Source organism: Megascapheus bottae, chromosome 16 (genome assembly GCF_031878675.1).
Source record: "Megascapheus bottae isolate mThoBot1 chromosome 16, mThoBot2.hap1, whole genome shotgun sequence".
Classification (NCBI taxonomy): Eukaryota; Metazoa; Chordata; class Mammalia; order Rodentia; family Geomyidae; genus Megascapheus; species Megascapheus bottae.
This window is the reverse complement of record NC_143524.1, coordinates 32769725-32780325: the sequence shown is the minus strand read 5'-3', so window position 1 is coordinate 32780325 and position 10601 is coordinate 32769725. Positions and strand designations below refer to the sequence as shown.

Here is a 10601-nt window from a genome sequence, read left to right as displayed (position 1 = left end):
GATTCATGGATATAGACCTATTGAATAAAAGAATCATAGAGTAGGAATTATAACTACCCAGATAGGTTTATTTCAGCTTATTTTGTAGGTCATGGGGCTTGAACTCTGGGCCTGGGTGCTGTCCCTGAGCTCTTCAGCTCAAGGCTACCTTGTCTACCCCTGGATCCACAGCCCCTCTTCCCATTTTCTAGTGGTTAATTGAAGGTAAGAGTCTTACAGTCTTTAGTGCCCAGGCTTGCTTTGAACTGTGATCCTCAGATTGAGTAGCTAGGATTACAGGCGTGAGCCACTGCACCTGCCTTTAAAAAAAAAAAAAGTTTTGAAGGTAACTGAAATAGCCCTCCAGATCGTGGTTCAAAGCCAGCATGGGCACTGAAGTTGATGAGACTCACCTCCAATTAACCACTAGAAAACTGAAAATGGCACTGTGGCTGGCTTAAGGGTAGGGTGGTAGTCTTGAGCTGAAGAGCTCAGGGACAAGGCCCAGGCACAGAGTTCAAGTCCCAAAAAAACCCACTTTTTGTTTTGCTAGTCCTGGGGCTTGAACTCAGGACCTGAACACTGCCCTTGTGCTTTTTCAAGGCTCTACCACCTTAGCCATAGCACCATTTCCAGCTTTTTTTCTATATATGTGGTACTGAGGAATTGAACCAGGGTCTTGGTGCATGTTAGGCAATCACATCTAAAGTGAAAACAATTCTTATGATTATATTATAGGATGATGCTTTGATATAGGTAGAATTCACAGTGTTTTTTCAGTTCTATTGAGTCTACAAAATGGCTATGACTGATAAAGTAAAACGAGTTAAGGCCAAAAACCATTCTCACAGAGGCATTTCACATCTAATAAACGCTGACTGGACTGTTAACAGTGGTAGCAGAGACTCTCTTCCTTAGACTTTTTTTTTTTTTTTTTTTTTTTTTTAAAAAAAGAAGAAACTGGGGCCAGGAGTTTGGCCTAGTGGTTAAAGTGTTTGCCCAGCATGCACGAAGACCCGGATTCGATTCCTTGGTACCACATACATAGAAAAAAGCCGGAAGTGGTGCTAAGGCTCAAGTGGTAGAGCTCTAGCCTTGAGAAAGTCCAAGGACAGTGCTCAGGCCTTGAGCTCAAGTCCAGGACTGGCAAACAACAACAACAACAACAACAAAACTGGGCTAGGAGTTTGGCCTAGTGGTAGAGTGCTTGCCTAGTATGCATGAAGACCCAGGTTCGATTCCTCAGTACCACATACATAGAAAAAAGTGGTAATTGTTGCTGAGGCTCAAGTGGTAGAGCTCTAGCCTTGAGAAAGTCCAAGGACAGTGCTCAGGCCCTGAGCTCAAGCCCAAAACTGGCAAAAAAAAAAAAAAAGAAGAAGAAACTGATAGGGCAATTCTGAAATGCAGATTTGTGAAGTTAGTAACCTGAGTGAGTTGCAAAGAATAGCAACAGTGAGCTCACAGCAAGATTTAAAATATATCAACAAAGTGAAAAAAATGACGAGGTTCTTTATTCCAGAAATATTTTAATACAATCGTAGTACAGTTACAGTTATGAAGTCACATTCAATCCACTGAATATATTCAAATTTTAATAAAATATACATCTTTATTCAGTATCCTAGTATAATTAAAGCATTTGGTTCTTACAGATGAGACTAATCCTCACGTTCATATATGCACTGTCATTTAACAGTATGGAAGTGAAATCTATGGATTATATAGGTGGGCTTCAGTCTTTTGATGTGAAGTTTATCAAAAGTGAATTTTTTAAATGCCACAATACTTGAGTCCTAGAAAGAACAGTTAAACAATTTAAGGCAAGATTTTAGAGTTTTAATACATTAATTTGAAAAAATGGGTAATTTATCAAAGATAATATACATGTTTTATCATTTAGGTAACTACAGATTTACATAAAGGCAGCAATAGAAACATCAGTGCCATTTCAAATTGAGTTCCTCAAAAGAGAAAACAACATTACCTTCAAATTCCAATCGGAAATAATCCTGGTATACAACTGTAGCAGAATTACTTTACTCAAAAAGGTAATACATTGGCTATACATAAAAAAAAAATTAGTGGCTTAGTCAGTTCTATCAGACTTTTCTCAAATTACTTTTAGGTAGAGTTCACTTCCTTTAGAATTGCTGGACAGTAAAAAAAAAAAAAAGAATTGCTGGACAGTGGTGGCAGTAGCAGTAGTGGTACAAAGAGGCAGACCTCTTCTGTTGCTGTTTTTGTTGGTTTTGGTATGGGCTGGAAACTATTATTTCACAAAGAAATGTATTTTAATGGCCAAAAAAGGCACAAAATTAGTTAAATTAAAACATGACTTCTAGCCCTGAACTTGTTAACTATATAGTAGTAAGCATAAAATACACATCTAGGTATGAATCCAGATTTCTTATAATTGAAAAAATGATGTATTTTCTAGCTTTATACTATTTATACTAAAAGCAGACTATAAGAAACTAGTCCAGATTGAAGAGACAGTGGTGGGTGACAATTCACAGAATGGAATAGATTTCTTTAAGTGAGAATTATAGAGCTTTGTTATATTTACAAACCTAAGCACATACTTGTAGAGAAAAAGTATAAGTAAAGAAAAAGCAAAAAAGCTGACAGTGGTGCTTTGATCTGCATTTTAATTAACTTATTAAATAGAAAACATTTTAACATTATCAAAAACATTCATATACCATACTCATAAGTTTTCTTACAAATGGACCATTAGTGTTAGGCACCAAAATTTTCAAGTTTTTTTTTTTTTTTTTTTTGCGGGTCCTGGTCTTGAACTTGGCCTGGGCACTGTCCCTGAGCTCTGCAGCTCAAGGCTACCGCCCTGTCCCTAGGCTTGGGCATTGTCCCTGAGCTCTTCAGCTCACTTCCCATTTTCTAGAGGTTAACTTTTGTGCCTGGGCTGGCTTTGAACCTTGATCCTCAGATCTCAGCCTCCTGAGTAGCTAGGATTACAGGCATGAATCACCATACCAGGCTGTTATTTCTTCTTTGCAAGTATCATTTCTGTTAACTTTTTGCAGTCTTTTGTTTTGTTTTGCTTTTCTTTTTGTTTTTTGTCAGTCATGGGGCTTGAACTTAGGCCTGGGCACTGCCCCTGAGCTCCTCAGCTCAAGGCTACCTCCCTTCTCCTTGAGCCACAGTGTCACTTCTGGTTTTCTAGTGGTTAACTGGAGATAAGAGTCTTATTGACTTTTAGTGCCTTTAGTGCCCGGGCTGGCTTTGAACCTGGATCTTCAGATCTCAGCATCCTGAGTAGCTAGGATTATAGGCATGAGCCACTGTGCCTGGCTGCAGTTTATATTCTATTCTGGGCAACTGAACTGGAGAATGTCCTTTCTCTTGCTTCTCTTCATTAAGTATTCATTAAACAGGCTACTACATCTCTATTATCATTTAAAATATTTGAATTTCTATTCTGGCAATGACATTATACATGTTTACCTAAGCTGAACAAATTTTATGTCTGAAGGTGAATGAACAACTAATAAAAAAGGAATCTTATTTTTAATGGTTATTGCATAATAATTTTAAACATCTCTCTTGTCAAATGGAAGACAGTTTGCGAGACAACTTCCATAGAAGTCTATCAGAATCAGGCATTAGTTGCTCATGCCTGTAATCCACAAGAGTCTTAGCTTTAACAAACTACTCAGAAACACAGGAAGTGACACTGTGGCTCAAGTGGGAGAGCACTAGTCTTGAGCCAAAGAAGCCTATGGACAGCGCCCAGACCCTGAGTTTAAGTTCCAAGATTGGCATACACACACAAAAAAACCCAGCCTGTACCTTTGTCTTGGGCATCCTGTTACAGGTTTGGTTTTCTCATGGAGTTTGTACCACAAACAGGAATGGGCACAGTGGTGAACAATTTTCACTTGCTTTAGGGAGGGAATAAGCTGGGTACTGATGGCTCACACCTTTAATCCTAGCTACTCAGGAACTGAAATCTGAGGATCATAGTTCAAAGCCAGGCAGGCAGGAAAGTCCATGAGACTCTTTAATCACCAGAAAACAGGAAGTGGCCTTGTGGCTCAAAGTAGTAGAGTGCTAGCTTTGAGTAGAAAAGCTCAGGGACAGCACCCAGGCCCTGAGTTTAAGCCCCACAACTTAAAAAGGGGGGGAGGGGATAAAATAAAATATACAACCATAAAATTACTTAATTCCAATTTATATCCCCCGGAATTAATGTAGGATTATGATGGAATGATAAATTTAGAGTACAACTTTAGCAATGAATCTCAGTTACTGGGCAACAAAAACCTTAAGAAGCATAACAGTTACGGTAACTATAAGTCACATAACAGAAGCACAGAAAATGTTTTTTGTGGGAAAAATATTATATACATAACTTTTTGTCCTAGCTGAATGTAAGTAAAAACTACTTGTTTATCAAATCAAGAAAAGAAAACAATCAGAAAAGTGCCAAGGAAGCATATAAAGTTAAGTAAGGCACCATTATTTACAACTTCAGTAATTGGCACTTATTCTGATAAAGGCTTTAATAATAAGTGAAAAACAGTATTGTTTTTTCCTTATCTTTATAAAACTATTTAGTAGTTCTTTACATAGCTATCTACTATTTGTGCTTTGCTTTTCAGCCCTGTGAATAGCAGCTGTATTTTATGGAAACATTCTGCATCTTTCCTTTACTTTGGTGCTTGTGAACATACACAGTGGTAAAGGCTGTAAAGGTGCATAACAAGAAACGAAAATGCTGTTCTGTAGAGCAAACAATGCAAAATAGGTGGCCAAACTGATGGTACTATTTCAAAGTCATTTCTTAGGACCTGTTTAGGATTTGTAGCATTCCATATAATGACTTTAAAATAGCCAAGAGCATCCCAAAATTTAAAGTAGTTATGTGACTGTTGGTCCAACAGATGTGCTCAAATGCAGCAAATACATTTACCTTTGTAATTTCTACCCAAGTATAAAAATATACAAGTTCAGTATGTGTGCTCATGTACACACCCATTTATAACTTCTTGCTTCCAAATCTTGGAAATTCACTAGTTTACAGGTATGTAGCTGCAGTCAGGTGATACCACTTAACTGTCTCTTTGCTCAAGTTGAAATCTTTCAAAGGTAGAGTTATTCCACCCAAGAAAAAATTCTCCCGTAGAGATTCTGCGCTGAGTACACTTAGTTGAAGTTCTCTCTGTCTCAGGGTTTCTTTGCTATATCCGTTGTACACAAGCTATAGCAAGAGAGAAAAAACAACACTAATAATCTACAAATTCAAGTTTGTTTAGTTTCTTGGAATATTTTCAGTGCAACTTAAGTAAGAATATCAGTCAGAGTGATATACTAAGTGCCTGTGATTATAAAGCCAGGGCTTTATGTAAGTACATTTTGTATTCCAGGAGTCTTGGATTATTAACGTTTGACACAGAGATGTACAAAATGTAACTAATAATATGCTAATAAAACTGAGATGTTTTTTCTGAGATGAAGTGATAAGAAAGTAAAGTAATATGGCAATTACTTTAAGATGATCTAGTAACTAGGAAAAGAGGAGAAAAAGAAGCACCGGGTACAGTGGCTCATTCCAATAACCTTAGCTACTCAGGAGACTGACATCTGAGGATCACAGTTGAAAGCAAGCCTGGGCACTAAAGTCCATGAAACTCTTATCTCCAGTTAACCACTAGAAAACCAGAAGTGGCACTGTGGCTCCAGGGATAGGGTGGTAGCTTTGAGCTGAGGAGCTCAGGGACAGTGCCCAGCCCCAGAGTTAAAGCCCCATGAGGGGTGGGGGGGTGGGGGGAAGGAGATGAAATTAGATGGGCTATAAGTATTTAAACGCAAACTATACAACTTCTTCATGAGAATACTGTGTGGGGCAGGATGACTCACACTGGAATAGCAAATGAATAGTGTTCATAAAACAGCACAGTTGAATTCAGGGCCTTCAACTCTTGGCTGTTTCTGCTCAAGGCTGGTGCTCTACCATCTGAACCACACATCCATTTCTGACTTTTTGCTGGTTAACTGGATGTAAAAGTTTCATAGGTTTTTCTGCCCAGGCTGGTTCTCAACTGTGATCGCAACTTCTTGAGAATCTATGGTTACAGGTATGTCACTGTTTGCCTGCCTTAAATCATGGCTTTTAGTATCTTTTTTCTTTTATCCACACCTAATTGATTTAGTAGCACGTGAGTGTTAACATACTTCTTGGCAGATCCCAGATCCCAACTTCACTTGATACTATCCTGCTCTTAGTGTCTTTTCAAAACTTCTTTGTTAGCTAGTCAGGAGGATGAATCTGAGGATAGCAGTTCAAAGCCAGCCGAGGCAGGAAAGTTCCTCCAATTACCCACCAGAAAACTGGAAGTGGCTTTATGGCTCAAAGTGGTAGAGCCTTGAGCAAAAGAGCTCAGAAACAGTACCCAGGCCCTGAGTTCAAGCCCCACAAATGACAAAAATAAACTTAAAAAGATAAAGGTCTATTATTGAAGGCTCTATCCTATGTCTTTTTTTTTTTTTTAATACCATGGGACTGCTATTGAGTGGCTTTCAGGAATAAATAAGCCAGGGCTGGGAAGGTGGCTTAGTGGTAGAGTGTTTGCCTAGCATGCATCAAGCCCTAGGTTCCTCAGTACTACATACACAGAAAAAGCCAGAAGTGGGTGCAGTGGATCATGTGGTAGATTGCTAGCCTTAAGCAAGAGAAGTTCAGGGATACTGCCCAGCCCTGAATTCAAAGTCCCAGGCCAGCAGAAAAAAGAAAAAAGAAACTTTATATTTAGGGCCAGTTTGGTAGAGTGCTTGCCCAGCATGCACAAAAACCTGGGTTCAATTCCTCAGCACCACATACACAGAAAAAGCTGGAAGTGATGCTGTGCTCAAGTGGTAGAGCTCTAGCCTTGAGTTCAGGACTGGCAAAAAACAAAACAACAACAAAAAAACCCTTACATTTAAAATATTTTTAAAATCTCAAATTATCCAATCTAGGAAAATGTTAGGGATGATTATAACTTACCATTTCATTGAATGTTGGATTCCTAGTTTTTCGTGAAATTTTGGTTTTACGTTTAGATGTTTTATGAGTATCTGGGAGTAGGTACGTTTTGACATAGGGGTTTGGGTCAGCTCCATCTTCAGTAACCTATAAGGAAAAGTATTTACTTAATAATAATGCTTCCTACCAAGGTCTAGGTTCCCTCTACAGTCATTATTTTATAATCACTCACAAGATCTTTGATGTGCATCACCATAATGAAGAGAGTTCCATTTCGGTAAGAAACAGATAACTTCACTGCTCCTCCTATTTGGCCTGGTGTAGGACTGAAGGGACCTGTTCCTGAAAATACAAATACTTTTCTCTTTATTTCATTCTGTCTATAGTGATTCAAGCTGCAACAGAAGAACTTTTGTTATGTGGGTAAGACAGTTTACCGACTCTAGTTAGTAAACCAATTGCCACTACCACATTTAATTAAAAGTTTAAGATTTGTAGGTCATGAACTATTAATAAAGAGAAAAAAATTAACCTCACCTGAAGACCTAGCTATCCCTTCAGCTTTCTCATCACGAAGTAAAGGGTGGAAAAAAGTATAAACAAGATCACACTAAAGTGGAAAAGAGGAAAAAAAACGATTAGTTTAAACATTATGTGGCATAAAAGGTATTATAAGTTATTATATAAGAAGGTCACCTCTGCTACATCTGTTGAGGCATTCATCAAACTCTGTAAGTAACTGTTTAACTCAATTTTCCTTTTGGCTGCAACATCTTTTATGTGTGTTCTTCCTAGAACCATCCTATTAGGAAAGCTACAAAACAAAAAGTGGGATTTAAATTATTTTATCTAAAAGTATGAAATAATACATGGTATTTGCTTAGAAACATACTTCATTAGCCAGGCGCAGTGGCTCACGCCTATAATCCTAGCTACTCAGGAGGCTGAGATCTGAGGATCAAGGTTCAAAGCCAGCCCGGCACAAAAGGACCTGAGACTTATCTCCAATTAACCTCTAGAAAATGGGAAGTGGGGCTTGGCTCAAGGGTAGGGTGGTAGTCTTGAGCTGAAGAACTCAGGGACAGTGCCCAGGCCCAGAGTTCAAGCCCCATGACCCAAAAAAAAAGCAAAACCCCAAAAACATACTTCACACTTAAAGACAAAGTAAGACAAAGTAGAGTCTTAGTATAAGAAACTAGATACAAGGGCCGGGAGTTTGGCCTAGTGGTAGAGTGCTTGCCTAGCATGCACGAAGACCCGGTTCAATTCCTCGGTACCCCACATACATAGCAAAAAGCCGGAAGTGGTGCTGAGGCTCAAGTGGTAGAGTGCTAGCCTTGAGAAAGTCCAAGGACAGTGCTCAAGCCCTGAGCCCAAGCCCAGGACTGGCAAAAAAAAAAAAAAAAAGAAACTAGATACAATATCTACTTTGTCTCCTTACTTTTGACATCATCTGGAAAGTATTTCAATTACATTATGCAAGAAATTAGCTTATCATTAAGCTATAGTTAAAGCAAGGGTTTCCAAAGATGTTATCAGATAAAAAGCAAAGCACTGAGATTTTAATTAACAGTCTGTGATATCTGCTCCAATGTATTTATCAGAAGCACTTAATATGACCTATAAAGGTTACTTTTGTTGGGGCTTGAACTGAAGACCTTACACATGCTAAGCAGCCACTCTACTACTAAGCCATGCCTTTAGCCCTAGCGATTTGACTTTCAAACTAATATTTCAAATTTTCTGTCTTGTTTACTAATAGAGACAACAAAGCCAAAGCTTCAACTAAAATTTGGAATCTGGAGAATTCTTCTACAATTTAAGATCTTAATCACATAATCCTTTTTGACTCATTCAATAAAAACTCAGTTCTTTTATCTCTAATTCTAAATTGCATCCTTATGTAATTTAGTAATGTCCTTATGTAATTATTACTTAGGACAAATAGAAAAACTTCTACATCTGAAGGCTGTTTTCCTATATATACAAAAAAATTAATTTACACAAGGATAGGAACATACCCAGGTAGCTTCCAAAGTGGAAACAAAATGCCAAGCTTATTGTGAAGTTCCTGAAACTCATCAAATGTCCGGAATACAAATGACGGTTCAAGCTGCCCTTCTCTCAAAATTCGGACTACATAAATCTGAAAATAAACCACAGAAGAAGTACATTAGATTTATAATAGTATTTTTAACAATTATTTTTTGCCAGTCCTAGGGCTTGAACTCAGGGTCTGAGCACTGTCCTTGGGCTTTCTCAAGGCTGGTGCTCTCCCACTTGAGCTACAGCACCATTGCCAGCTTTTTTATATATGTGGCACCGAGGAATCAAACCCAGGTCTTCTTCATGCATGCTAGGCAAGCACTCTACCCCTAGGCCAAACTCCCGGCTCCTACATTTATAACAGTCTTAACCCAAGTGCTTTTACTTGGTAATATATGTTATCAATAGTAAACAACAAATACGTCATGTCTGAGCTTGGGCATTGTTCTTGCGCTCCTTTTTGCTCAAAGCTAGTACTCTACCACTTGAGCCACGGCACTATTTCTAGCTTTTCTGTGATTAACTGAAGAGTCTTAAAGACTTTCCTGCCAGAAGAAAGATTTCAGCCTCTAGAGTTGCTAGCCATACAGGCATGAGTGACCAGCACCAGGGCCTTAGTTTATGTAAAGGTATAATTGTAAAGCATTGGATATAGATTAAACTACTAATAAAATGAAAGTGAAATTGCGTCTTAGAACTCATCAAAAGTTAAAAAAAAATCTTAACAATACTAAACAAAAATGACCAACAAAAATACTGGCATATATAGCCCAGTGAGATTCATGGCATGCACAAGACCATGGATTTGAGCCCCAACATTAAATAAATGGGAAAAACAGCACAGGATGAAAAATAACAGCAAGTAAGATGATAATGTTATGGTGTCAAGTAGAGAAATAAAACAGTAAAAATCCTATTTTTAGTTTTATACCTTTTTCTTTGGTGCTGGTTCTGGGCACAGTGGGCCTGGGCACACTGTCCCTGAGCTTTTGTGCTCAAGGCTAGTTCAATTGAACCAAAGCTCCATTTCCGGCTTTTTGGTGATTACCTGGAGATAAGAGGTTTATAGGCTTTCCTACCTGAGCTGACTTTGAATCTCAATCCTCAGAACTCAGCCTCCTAAGTAGCTAGAATACAGGTGTAAGCTACTAGCACCCAGCCTATTTTTCTTTATAAATAAAGTGTGTGTGTGTGTGTGTGTGTGTGTGTGTGTGTGTGTGTGTGTGTGTGTACATTATAATACTTCACTGAAGAGTAGGATGGGAATTAAAGACTTTGGGGTGGGGACAATGCAGAACCTTATGTTTACACTCAAGCTCAGTTGTTAGGCTTTTAATTCTTCAAAGTCTTCCACTAACTGCTCAGGCAGGCCTCAGACTACAATCTTTCTATCACTGTGTCTCCTGAGTAGCTAGGACCACAGGCTTGTACACCATCACACCAGGTCCAGAAGTTTAAAGACACTTTGAATTGCATTGTTTGGATCTGTTACAGTGAGCAGACTTTACCTTGTAACTAAGAAAAATATTGAAGGAATGGGAAAACAAAATAGTATTTCTTGACAGTTTTAAAACAAATTTAATAAATA

At 38.3% G+C, this 10601-nt stretch overlaps 1 protein-coding gene across 3 annotated transcripts in view; it reads right to left on the bottom strand.

Annotated features, from left to right (window-relative positions):
• Positions 1 to 1471: 1471 nt before the first annotated feature.
• The window catches only part of Pik3c2a (phosphatidylinositol-4-phosphate 3-kinase catalytic subunit type 2 alpha), a 93001-nt gene continuing 83871 nt past the window's right edge, over positions 1472 to 10601 (bottom strand). For 2 of the 3 annotated variants that reach the window (XM_090348063.1, XM_090348064.1), the window contains 6 exons: positions 8989 to 9113; positions 7664 to 7781; positions 7505 to 7577; positions 7200 to 7309; positions 6989 to 7114; positions 3018 to 5203 (listed from right to left, as the gene is read on the bottom strand). In XM_090348063.1, the coding sequence (XP_090204189.1) occupies positions 5021 to 5203; positions 6989 to 7114; positions 7200 to 7309; positions 7505 to 7577; positions 7664 to 7781; positions 8989 to 9113 (735 nt within the window). In that variant the 3' untranslated portion in view covers positions 3018 to 5020. Of the gene's footprint in view, positions 1776 to 3017; positions 5204 to 6988; positions 7115 to 7199; positions 7310 to 7504; positions 7578 to 7663; positions 7782 to 8988; positions 9114 to 10601 lie in introns of those variants that run through there. The other variant, XM_090348062.1, reaches the window with a different exon arrangement.